General features: G+C 38.0%; 1 protein-coding gene across 1 annotated transcript in view; it reads left to right on the top strand.

The window, feature by feature from the left end:
* LOC5507916 (multidrug resistance-associated protein 1) overlaps nucleotides 1-13,299 on the top strand; it is a 29,290-nt gene that overhangs the window by 1,056 nt on the left and 14,935 nt on the right. Inside the window, exons 2-13 of the mRNA XM_048732175.1 lie at nucleotides 1,368-1,695; nucleotides 2,492-2,600; nucleotides 3,141-3,202; nucleotides 3,471-3,647; nucleotides 4,201-4,482; nucleotides 5,283-5,457; nucleotides 5,877-6,131; nucleotides 7,300-7,365; nucleotides 7,730-7,867; nucleotides 8,236-8,376; nucleotides 12,299-12,386; nucleotides 12,503-12,575. Of these exons, the coding sequence (XP_048588132.1) occupies nucleotides 1,394-1,695; nucleotides 2,492-2,600; nucleotides 3,141-3,202; nucleotides 3,471-3,647; nucleotides 4,201-4,482; nucleotides 5,283-5,457; nucleotides 5,877-6,131; nucleotides 7,300-7,365; nucleotides 7,730-7,867; nucleotides 8,236-8,376; nucleotides 12,299-12,386; nucleotides 12,503-12,575 (1,868 nt within the window). The 5' untranslated portion in view covers nucleotides 1,368-1,393. The remainder of the gene's footprint in view (nucleotides 1-1,367; nucleotides 1,696-2,491; nucleotides 2,601-3,140; nucleotides 3,203-3,470; nucleotides 3,648-4,200; nucleotides 4,483-5,282; nucleotides 5,458-5,876; nucleotides 6,132-7,299; nucleotides 7,366-7,729; nucleotides 7,868-8,235; nucleotides 8,377-12,298; nucleotides 12,387-12,502; nucleotides 12,576-13,299) is intronic.

Below are 13,299 nucleotides of genomic sequence, written 5' to 3'. Positions count from 1 at the left end.
GCCTTCCTCACACTATATCCAGTCTCCCTTTATTACCAAAAAATGCACAGACTGGACCCAAAAGAAACAATTTTGGCCCTATTAATATTTATGATAACTTAAGGTTGCTCGCACGTTAATCAACAGATCACAAACAGAGGGCGTTATCAATTTTAAACTTCGCACAGAACTGTCAATGTTTATTCGATTGCTCTAGATTTTTTACCAAAGATGACCCAATGTATGGAGAGTTCACACATTTAAAAATTGTATTTGTATTAACAGGCAATAATGTAGTAGCACATAAAAAGTAAACAACATGTTTTGCACTTATTTGAGGGGGGCATGGAAAATTTTGCTCCTCCTGCAGGGGGAGGGGGCAACTACTTTTATCCCTTTTGTTTATTGGAATCCTCACGGGATAATAAATCCCCTCGGGATAATAAATGAACTTTCCCTAACTTACCTTCTCAAAAGCAAAACATCATTCAGCAAACATGCTTGGTGATCAAAAAGGAAAAAAAATTCTAAGAAAAACCCCCAAACAGTTATCAGAAGCTTGTGTTTTTGTGATCTCTTTTTAAATGTTTATAACTCATGATGAATTAATGATAAACGTTAACAAGCCTTTTCATGTTTGTTCTGTACAGTATATTTGAATGATACAAATACAATTTAATAGTTCTGTGATCACAAGGATTGCTCAAACCTAACATTTTGGTATTTTGTAAATGCATCCACTATTTTTTTAAAAATTTTTCTTGATATAAATTGCCCAATGAAAAGTTTTGAATTAAGCTATCTATCTATCACACTTGTGGTAGTTTCAGAAATTGTAAACAGCTGTTGGACATCTAATCCTCAATTGTTGTACTTCATAAATAAGAACAATAAGTTCGGGGTTCCGCTTTAGGCAGTGCCTAAATATATCTAGTATAGTTAACTGTGTAGCTTTTTGAGCAAGCGAAAAATTTTCCTGTGACTTTATGCGGGTCCCCCACTTTATATATATCTAGTATAGTTAACTGTGTAGCTTTTTGAGCAAGCGAAAAATTTTCCTGTGACTTTATGCGGGTCCCCCACTTTGGCGCCATTCAATTTTCAACCAATCAGAGAGCAAAGCACTGACAAACACAGGAAAATCCACAGGTATCCCATCGTGACCACGTAAACTTTATCGTATAGCTATACCACTTTTCTATGACTATTGGGCTCCACAGGGGCTCTGCTAAAAAATCATAGCAAAGTGTTTTATTGTACTGTATGATTTTGGGATATGTGGCCAGTTAATCGACCAAATGAGGGTGTGTATAGCACCGTAGCTGTATAATAAATGTAAGTATGTATTTCCTGTAGGGAAATTCTTATGGAATCTTTCCTTTTTGAAGGTGTCATCCAGGCCTGTTACTTCACCATGAGTGACGAAGAACAAGATGATGAAAAATTGATTCCAAAGTGCAAAGCTCAGTCTAATGACCTTGTAGTAGTTGTCTTGCGCTCCTACTATCCTGAGCTGACAGATGACCCGGAAGAACCTGAAGCAGCCTCTACTGCACCTGACTTGTCTGCCCAGCTGCTTGCCAAGCGTGGGAAAAAGTTCATCGTCCTTGGGCCTGTGGGATGGTGGTTGTACGTGAAGTCAGTTGACACAGGGGAAACTGGATATATACCAAGTCTACATGTTGCACCACTGACTGGAGACCTGAGTTGTGACGAGTAAGTGGTTGTACCCTTGCTTTGTTTGGGCAGTATGAGTTAATTCAACCTACCAACTTTTTCTAGGGGGTATATAGGGGATAGGGGAAAGGAACCTCATTTTAGTGTTACTGTACAACATACAATTACAACTATAATATTAGTCTGGTTTGATTTACATTAAAAGCATAATTTTTACACATTTCTTAATAATACAGAAAGGATCAGGGCTTTCATTAACTTTATAGTAGGCTGTGGAGATTAATAAGTAGGGGATGGAAGTAATTCAATTTTTTTAGTTCAAATAAAACTTTAAAAAAAGTAGCCGGTGCATGGTGGAAAATAGCTGGCGCTCCGCTTGCTGCCGGTACCTAATGAAACGCCTGTGGTCATGGGTTGGGAGGTACAGGGGGGGGGGGGGCAGGAAGATGAAAGATCTTGTTCTCTATAAACTGTGTAGTGTGTGTGGTTACACAAGGTTTGGCCTACTTGGCTTTGATAGTTTTTTCCCGCACGAAAACTCTGAAAACACGAAGTTCGCATACCATGGCCGCCATCTTGGATAACGCGATCCCTCCCCCTTCCTGTCCATTTTTTCCCCCCTTCCCCTGCAGAGCGCGTTATCCAAGATGGCGGCCGTGAGGTTTTCGTGCTGGAAAAACTATCAAAGCCTACAGGTAGGCTACACAAGGTTATAAGTATGCACTTATTTATTTTTCGTAACTAAAAAGCTTTTTAAAAATATAAGTACTTAAGAGCCACGAATTTACAGTATTCTGTATAAGTTCTATCTTTTAATATGCCTGTTCCTGTTCAGTGAGCAAGAACTAAACCGTGGAGGGGAATTGTCACCTGCCATGGTGAACCGCAATGTGGATCTAAAGTTCTTCCCCTTGGCTCCACAAGAAAAGGATATCCTGAACAGAGTAAGTGCAAATTATTTACTTGTACTGTATTTTGTTCAACAGTATAAATCTTTTGAAATAAGAAATACACCAAAAACAGGAATTCGACACTGCCAAATTATTGTCTTTAAGAAGACTTCTTCAGGGCAGAAGAGTCGAATTCCAGTTTTTGTTGCATTGTAGTCATTGTTCTTGTTTAACGAACACATCTAGTTGGGCTTTTTGTATTAATTCTGTTGAAATAAGGATATCTTTTCCACCCCAATGTCCCCTATGCCCTGATTATATGAACTAGCTGCCCTACTGTACAGTTTGAGGCTTGGGTGAAGATTAATACATATAAAAGTTTTTCAAATCTTAATTTTTCTAGGAAACTACCCTTAATAATGAGAAATCCTTATTAAGCCTAAGAGCAGGGATATGTTCATAAACTCTTAGCTTTTACTACATACTATTTATGTATCAAATGAATGTTGTGTACAATTAACTATTTTTTATGTCTGTTTGTGGAAACTACTTTGTATAATGGTTTGACTGTATCCAAACACCATTTTTTAACAGAAACCCTGTCCAGAGGATACAGCCAACTTTTTCTCGAGGATGACTTTCTGGTGGATTAACTGGTAGGGATAGAAATGAGTGTATGCAAGTTTGTACAGTAAGATATGATGGATAAATAACCATTATTGTAGTAGAAAAATACAAACCTGATGTTTATGCATAGCCCGATCCCTTCATTAGCTTACTTTAGCAGCTGTTACTTGTTACTTAGTTTAGACAGTCAGACGACCAAACAGACTGACTATTTTTGTTATTGTATATTTTTGTATTTTGATTAAAAAATGGCTTGATAATTAATCCAAGGGTTTAAATTCTTGCTCTTAATTTTAGGCTTATATGGACTGGATACAAAAGGCCATTGGTAGATGAAGACCTTTGGGCTCTCCGTAAGAACATGAAGTCAACACATGTTGTACCTATTCTTGAGGAAAAGTGGGAAAAGGAGAAGAAAAAGTTTGAATGCAAATGCTGTGGTCGTGTTGATTGTACATGCAAGAAATGCCACAAGTAAGCAGGAGATAAGCTTAAATTTGGTTGAAGATGATTGATCTCACTCTGTTTCAATTTGTAGAACAATTGAAAGTCACTATCCTAACTTAACGATTTAGGGACACTTTGCTTGCCCCTTTTCAGCAAAACCAAAATTGCTCACTGTAGCTTAGCCATGGGACTGTAAAGCTGAAACAGCAAATGGAGAAGATACTGTACTTTGTTGGACATAATTCACAAACCTGCAACAAGACGAGGCACTCTTTATTGATTTTATGCATTATTTTGGCAAGAAGTGTTGAAATTTGCTTTGAATGGCAAGTTGCATTGAAATTTGATTCATATATGGCATTTCTTTTTTTTTTTGCCAAATTTAGGCATTTTTTCTCACACAACACCTGGGCTTGTTTAAACAAACAGACAAACTTAAGCAAGCTGTTTTTGCAGTTAACCTGGCTTTTTTTTATTACTAGAGCCTCCATCTGTCATGTACCAGGTGCATTGAGATATTTTATATATTATTCACAATTGTTTATAACACTCCTGAATCAATACACATTCATTACAACAGAATTGAATGTGAGCAGAAAGAAACTGAACCAACCAAAGAAGAACTAAATGAAAATGAAGGGAAGCAAGATGAAGAGAAGAAGGACGAAGAAAAAGTAGAATTCGTGCCAAAAGAAAAGAAAGAAGAGGAGAAGGGGAAGAAGAAGGAAGAAGACGAGCCAGCCGTAAACATGCCATCATTGATGAAGGTCCTTTTTCTTATTTTCTGGCCACAGTTTCTTCTTGCTGCTTTCTTCAAGCTTATTCAAGATTCAATGTCATTTGTTCAACCCACTATTCTAAGGTAAAACTTCTTACTGTGTTATGCATAATCTTACCACACATTTTTCCAAAATGCACTTTTAAACAGATGCGCAACAAATACTCTGAGAGATACCATGTTATATAATGCCTTATTATCAGTTAAGATGTAACTTTTTATCAAGTTTTTCTCTAATAACAAGAAACACATAATAATGACATACTGATGATCAGATAAACATGCATACAATATGGAGGACATTACAACATTACTGTACCAAGAAACATAATTCTGAGATATGTTTGAGATGGTCAGGCAAACATCCATATGGAGGAAACCACAACCAGCTTATGCTAATAACTGTGTCCTGGAACAAAACAAGCACATACTGTACATTAGCAGGCCATTCAAGATAAAAAAATTAGCTAAGCAATCTCGCTTTTTTAACATTCAACTTCTATTAGTGACTGTCTTCTTGATATAAAACATGTAGTGGGATGTGGTGATAAGTATAAAGTAGTGATAGAATGTTTGGTTAAATAGAGTCGAGTATCAGTTTTTGGTAAACTATTTGGGAAAGTAATGAATTATATTCATTCTCTTCAGTACTCAACTGGGGTTTTCATATTACTAACAAGTCAATCTAAATACCTGGATACTCATGTTTTTTAACCTGAGTATAAATACAAATGGTTCACCAAAAACTGGTACTCTACCTGACTTGACCAAATTTTTACCTTTAATAAGAATCCTTTAGGTCAGAGTCAGAGTCTGCCCTTTGAAGACAAAAATTTAGAGTTGAGTACCATATCACTAACGAGGATATTTTGCCCTCTCATCAGACTCATGATCTCATTTGTTGAGGGGAACAGTCCTTCGTGGGAAGGGTACATGTACGCCCTCATCATGTTTGCCGCTGCAGCATTCCAGTCCATACTTTTGCATGCTTACTTTCACATTGTGATCTCCGCTGGTATTAAGATCAAGACAGCACTGACGGGACTGATATACTCCAAGGTAGAATAATAAATACAGTATATAAAGTATAATGATATACTGTATATATAAGGTGACTTATATATAACTCCATGATACAGTATGATAAACACCTCTTTAAGAAAGTCAATGCCCAAAAAATATTTAACAGTTTCTGACAGCTTCCATTATGTAGTAGCAAAAACTCAAGAGTAAGAAAGCATTAATGTCACTCTGAAGATTTGGGAAGTTTTTCTGATACTTTGGATTGAATTTGGTCAAACTGACCTTAAAATGAGATATTATTATATAGCCTTTCTTTTAGAAATTTATTTCTCATAATGTGTCTTCAAATATTAAAAAAGGCTGTCTGACTTACGTATTCTGTCATAGAACATACATATAATATTGTTGTGTTCTACTGTATGTGTATAATAATTGTGGTGCTTCTCTGTTGTCAGGCCTTACGTCTGAATAGTGTCTCTCGCAACAAATCCACTGCTGGAGACATGGTAAATCTTATGTCGGTTGATGCCCAACGTGTTCTTGACATGTGCACCTACATCAACCTTTTGTGGAGTGGGCCCCTGCAGATTGTTGTAGCTTTATACTTCCTGTATGACACCATGGGGTGGTCTATTGTGGCTGGCGTCGTGGTCATGGTTCTTCTGATCCCCTTTAATCTGGTTGTGACCAGATTTTCCAGGAAATTACAGGTTTGCCAATTTATTCTTATTGGAGTTTCTCTTTGCCAGCCTCCTCTTTGTCGTTGTTGCTTATGGGGAAGCTGTAAGGTGTAAGGTTACGGTCTACTGTACATTGAACCTTTAGAAATGTCAAAAAAGTTTTCATTTGTTTAGGTCATTATCTGAGATAGTAAGATAAAGTGATGAATTTAACTGACACGCAAGATTTTGTAAGGAATGAAAGTTTCGAAAATTAGAGAGTTACTGTAATATAGTTCCTTATGACCTTTAGAGGCGCAGTACAGAAAAACTAAAAATGTTTAATAAATAAGCAAAAGCATATTCCCGATTTTCTTCTCACATGTAGAACTATAAACTTGCTTTAAAAGCGTTTTTTATTATATGCAAATTGTTTTTTGATCAAATTCTATTGCCATTAAAGCATTGAAGTAGCCAAAAATGGCAACCTTGAAATAAGATAGCTGTTCAATGCAGATTAATGATATAAAGAAAATGCGACACCGTTTTGAAGACTAACCTGTGGTGGTGGAATAAGAAGTATTTTTAATTTTGGCAAGGCTAAAGACAACAGTATGGTTTTTCATATTTCGGCCTCTAAGTCAGCAAAAATAATTTGCAACAGAAAACAAATAATGAGTAGGTGTCAGTTACAGTATGTTATGAATCTGAGGATTTAATTTTTTTTTCATTTCCAAAAATCTGACGCGCGAATCTTTTATTTAGCGCAACACAGTGGTTAATGTAGACTATAACCTATTTTCGACTATATTTGTGTTATTTGTATCCAAATATTGGATGAAAACAATATCTAAGGTTTGCCTTACCATTGGACGCTGCACCTTAAATCCATATCTTTTACTGTACTGTAACTGTATTTGTCCATGGAGGTTTACATATACAGTGGGACATTCCATATATTCGGTCAATATAAGCTAACTGATGACCAAAACAAACACACAGATCAATGTGGTTTCTTCACGCTAGGTTCCCTACTGTTGAGTAAACAGTAACCTACGGAAAACTCATTCATTAGCGTGCACGAGCGCAAAACTGTACTCATAAAGCGGAACACTGAAAGTTGTGTTTGTTGTTTTGCTGACTATTAAAGCCCAAAACAGTATATAATAACGGAATGTTATGTGTTTTTAGACAACAGTGTTGTGTTGATCTCTTTCAGTTAAAACAAATGGCGAACAAGGATTCCAGAATTAGAATAATGAATGAGATCTTAAATGGAATGAAGGTAAGCTTAAGACTTTCCGTGTGCTCTTCGTTAGTGGTAAGAAGTCCACGAAAACCTGTTAACGATACAGGTTTTCTACATCATTCAGCATTCTATTTACATGCTTTATTCCTATCGCTATCCCTAACCCTAAGGGGTCACAGATGTCCTAGTTGTTACGGCATAAGCATATGGGGCCTCTCACCTAAGGTTCAATTCCTGGTAGAGACATGGGTAAGTATCTTCCTGTTTCTCGGCCCTAAATTTTGAGTTATTGAATGATTGAGTTTTCCATAAGCCCATGTTCCTCAGCGCCATATGTGATATAATGTTAATTGTGAATTGTGCTATATACATACTGTATATACTATACTATGTATATCAGGTGCTCAAGTTGTATGCTTGGGAGGAGTCGTTTATGGCCAAAGTGACGGGAATAAGGAATCAAGAACTACACCATCTCAAGAATGCCATGTATCTGAACGCCTTCTTTGGGTTCACTTTCACATGTGCACCATTCCTGGTAAGTGACTACATTTTGAATGGAACAGCTATGCGAGAGGTGTAGAGTGTATCTGCTGTGTTGTGTCCATTTTCATACAAATGTTTCTACGCCCTCTTTGTAACTAAGCTCTATAGCAATACTATTATAATTTGAATTCCCTTAAAAAATGAATTGTAATTAATCACAAGGACATTAAAAATTATTGACATGCAATATTACTATGAACTAGAATAGTTCTAAAATAAGCTTAAGAGCGCTTGAGTAAATGTTAGTCTTCAAATCTCTATCAGAAGAATCATATACAGTGTATCACTAGAATTCAAATCTATTTTTGGAATCTTTCACCCTTGTTAGCAATCAATACTCTATGCCAACTCTGACCACAGGTGTCTCTGGCTACGTTTGCCATCTACGTCCTCACCGGGAACATTCTGACCGCCAATAATGCGTTCGTGGCGATCTCCTTGTTCAACATCCTACGCTTTCCGCTCACCGTACTACCTAACGTCATCATCAGCTACGTTCAGGTATGGCTTGGTTCCCATGTGATCTCCCACTTACCATACTACCCACTATTATCTTTAGCTACGCGCAGATTAATGTTGGTTCCCATGTGATTTCATACTGACCGTATTAACCATTGTCATCACTAGCTATGGGCATTGGGCATTGACCACATTGCCTATGAGCAGGATGATGATAAGCTTTGTTTCCATATGATCGTATAAGCTAGGCTTCCATATGATCGTATAAGCTAGGCTTCCATATGATCGTATAAGCTAGGCTTCTATATGATCGTATAAGCCAGGCTTTCATATGATCGTATAAGCTAGGCTTCCATATGATCGTATAAGCCAGGCTTCCATATGATCGTATAAGCCAGGCTTCCATATTATCGTATAAGCCAGGCTTCCATATGATCGTATAAGCTAGGCTTCCATATGATCGTATAAGCTAGGCTTCCATATGATCGTATAAGCTAGGCTTCTATATGATCGTATAAGCCAGGCTTTCATATGATCGTATAAGCTAGGCTTCTATATGATCGTATAAGCCAGGCTTCCATATGATCGTATAAGCTTTGTTTCCATATGATCGTATAAGCCAGGCTTCCATATGATCGTATAAGCTAGGCTTCCATATGATCGTATAAGCCAGGCTTCCATATGATCGTATAAGCCAGGCTTCCATATTATCGTATAAGCCAGGCTTCCATATGATCGTATAAGCTAGGCTTCCATATGATCGTATAAGCTAGGCTTCCATATGATCGTATAAGCTAGGCTTCCATATGATCGTATAAGCTAGGCTTCCATATGATCGTATAAGCCAGGCTTCCATATGATCGTATAAGCTTTGTTTCCATATGATCGTATAAGCCAGGCTTCCATATGATCGTATAAGCTAGGCTTCCATATGATCGTATAAGCCAGGCTTCCATATGATCGTATAAGCCAGGCTTCCATATTATCGTATAAGCCAGGCTTCCATATGATCGTATAAGCTAGGCTTCCATATGATCGTATAAGCTAGGCTTCCATATGATCGTATAAGCTAGGCTTCCATATGATCGTATAAGCTAGGCTTCCATATGATCGTATAAGCCAGGCTTCCATATGATCGTATAAGCTAGGCTTCCATATGATCGTATAAGCTAGGCTTCCATATGATCGTATAAGCTAGGCTTCCATATGATCGTACAAGCCAGGCTTCCATATGATCGTATAAGCTAGGCTTCCATATGATCGTATAAGCTAGGCTTCCATATGATCGTATAAGCTAGGCTTCCATATGATCGTATAAGCCAGGCTTCCATATGATCGTATAAGCTAGGCTTCCATTTGATCGTATAAGCTAGGCTTCCATATGATCGTATAAGCCAGGCTTCCATATTATCGTATAAGCCAGGCTTCCATATGATCGTATAAGCTAGGCTTCCATATGATCGTATAAGCTAGGCTTCCATATGATCGTATAAGCTAGGCTTCCATATGATCGTATAAGCTAGGCTTCCATATGATCGTATAAGCCAGGCTTCCATATGATCGTATAAGCTAGGATTCCATATGATCGTATAAGCTAGGATTCCATATGATCGTATAAGCTAGGCTTCCATATGATCGTATTAGCCAGGCTTCCATATGATCGTATAAGCCAGGCTTCCATATGATCGTATAAGCCAGGCTTCCATATGATCGTATAAGCCAGGCTTCCATATGATCGTATAAGCCAGGCTTCCATATGATCGTATAAGCTAGGCTTCCATATGATCGTATAAGCTAGGCTTCCATATGATCGTATAAGCTAGGCTTCCATATGATCGTATAAGCTAGGCTTCTATATGATCGTATAAGCTAGGCTTCTATATGATCGTATAAGCTAGGCTTCCATATGATCGTATAAGCTAGGCTTCCATATGATCGTATAAGCTAGGCTTCCATATGATCGTACAAGCCAGGCTTCCATATGATCGTATAAGCTAGGCTTCCATATGATCGTATAAGCTAGGCTTCCATATGATCGTATAAGCTAGGCTTCCATATGATCGTATAAGCCAGGCTTCCATATGATCGTATAAGCTAGGCTTCCATTTGATCGTATAAGCTAGGATTCCATATGATCGTATAAGCTAGGCTTCCATATGATCGTATTAGCCAGGCTTCCATATGATCGTGAAAGCCAGGCTTCCATATGATCGTATAAGCCAGGCTTCCATATGATCGTATAAGCCAGGCTTCCATATGATCGTATAAGCCAGGCTTCCATATGATCGTATAAGCTAGGCTTCCATATGATCGTATAAGTCAGGCTTCCATATGATCGTATAAGCCAGGCTTCCATATGATCGTATAAGCTAGGCTTCCATATGATCGTATAAGCTAGGCTTCTATATGATCGTATAAGCTAGGCTTCCATATGATCGTATAAGCTAGGCTTCCATATGATCGTATAAGCCAGGCTTCCATATGATCGTATAAGCTAGGCTTCCATATGATCGTATAAGCTAGGCTTCCATATGATCGTATAAGCTAGGCTTCTATATGATCGTATAAGCCAGGCTTCCATATGATCGTTTACTAACTCTTCCAAGAAGTATGATTTGAATAGCGCTAAAAAGTTTGATATTAACCCATTGACTCCTGGCTTTTTTTGAGCTGAATTTACAAAAAAAAGACTGAAAACAGATACCTCCCCCCCTATTCTGAGTTTTATACAGTCCGTCAAAGTCAAACACAGCTGCACCTAGTCAGCGGTATCCAAGCTTTCCAACAGTGCGTTGCGGTCCCCACTTTTAATCCCTCGTCGTTGTGCTTAAGCCAGCACAAGTTGATGGTTGCTTGTATTTTTCATTAAAAATACAGCTATGAGCATATTAGGAGAGTGTCTCAGGACATCATGAAGTCTTTTGGGGCATAATTGAGTGCTTTGCTTATGGATATTTGCAAGCAAAGGTGGATTCATGATGATTTTTTCTTGTTTGGCTTTGCCCGGATGAGAAAACAATTTTCTAATGAATCACCACAGCTCTCCTAAATGCTGTCTTTTCTGAAACCAAATTGATTCCAAAATTGTTTACACTGCTATTCTGGGTCTGTATGACCTGGAATTGATTTGTTTGGCTTCGGGGTGAAAAGACTTATAAAAAACCATCTGACTTTGGGGAGAGGAGTGTTGACTGGCCCTCCCCTCGTGAATTTTCCCCTGGATCTCCCAGAATGCTTTGCAATACGTAAAGATATTTTCGGGGTTGTACAATCCTTCAAGGAATGAACATTGTGTTTTGAGGCCAAGGAAATGTACCTGGAGGATCAGAATAAAGGTACGTATCTATTTGTGTCTTGAGCTGTGTTTGCTGATCTCTCTCCCTTGTGTGGTATTTTGAGCGTTTTATTGAGAGGGGTGATTCTGCTTTTCTCTCCTTGTTCGATTTGAGATTTGTCAAAAAACCTGTGCTATTATTTGGCTTAAGAGTAGATGCCAACACCTTGGTTGGATGCATATCTGCAAGACCATTTATCCCTTAGACTGATGCCTGAGTATCTTCATCTTGTTGTGTTTATTTTGAATTTATGAATTTTTTGGGTTGTGGGTACTTCCCAAAGCCGGTACAGGCCGGTTGAGGGGTCAATGTGTTAACAGACGTTTCGAGGCTACTGCCTCATCAGTGTTAAGTGTTATTAATGTTAATATCTATCTTTTTAAGCTTCATTCAAATCTGTAATTATACATCTTCGTTTGATAACAATCACTACCAGCCACTAACAGCACCTCGTTGCATTTTTTTACAAGTACTAACTCTTCTTATTACTATCATCATTAGCTATGCGCAAGTACATCCTGTTGTGTTGGTTTATTACGTTTTCGTTTTTGTTGGAGTCAGCACCAAATCCCCCTTCCCAGAATCCTACCCATTAAAATTATACAATAAAGCTCTCTGTATCCTTTAAGGCGCAAGTTTCACTGAAGCGTTTAACGAAGTTCCTAACTCTGGACGAACTCGATGAAACAAACGTTCATAAGAAGATGCCGTCACATAGTAAGTTGACAGCCGGGCATACTTCAGTTGTTTTTTCTCTCTCTCTTGAGCTACCCCTGCGAGGCTTAGTGTATTAGAGACGTGTGCCAATGTGCTCTGCTGTTACTTGGTTTTAGTTTCTAACCAAGCGATTCATGTGGACGATGGAAGCTTCTCGTGGGATGTCACTGGGCAGCCAACGTTGCACAAGTATGCTTCTGCTTATAAGGTTTAGCAAGAGACCACAATGTAAGAGAACGAATCCCCCGTATTAGGGTATGTTCCAGTGATGTCGTCCGTGAAAGCTATTTTTAAAACAAGCAGTTATTTTTAGATACGCCTCTGATTGGCTAGCGCTCACGTATCCTAGCAACACGAGTCTTACGCGCGATCACATCTTGAGCAGTTGAGCGATGTGGACCGGCAGAAGCTGTTATGGAAATCTTTTTGACCGAAAATACATTCCTTTTTTACAAACTCTTCCATAGAGAACGCTGGGTCCAATCAACCGTTTCTGGAACATTGAAATGCATAGAGTGCGTGATTTTAGACTCGGGGATCAACTTCCCCAGTAAAAGTTTTCACAGCTGATTCGCAAATTATAAAACAACAATCAATCATAAATCTGTGTTTACAGCACACAATTCTCTTTCAATTCCCTTTTAATGAAAAAGATACATCAAGAACTTAATACCATTATATTCACACTGATATTGTGGTTATTAAGACAGGTATTTCACAAATAAAAAATTTCAAGTCTTTATAATGAAGTAAATCTTATTCCAGTGACAAGGGTTTCTTGAGTGACATGATATCTGAACATTTGCGTGAAAAATTGAAGTTCATTCATCAAAAAATATTGTAAATCAAAGCAAAATAGAGGCCTTCTTGTATATTCTGAGAATGCCTAGGTATTCTATCTTACCGAATTGAA

This window comes from Nematostella vectensis, chromosome 9 (genome assembly GCF_932526225.1).
Source record: "Nematostella vectensis chromosome 9, jaNemVect1.1, whole genome shotgun sequence".
NCBI classification, from domain to species: domain Eukaryota; kingdom Metazoa; phylum Cnidaria; class Anthozoa; order Actiniaria; family Edwardsiidae; genus Nematostella; species Nematostella vectensis.
The sequence above is the reverse complement of the archived record's forward strand: the minus strand, read 5'-3'. Positions and strand labels throughout refer to the sequence as shown.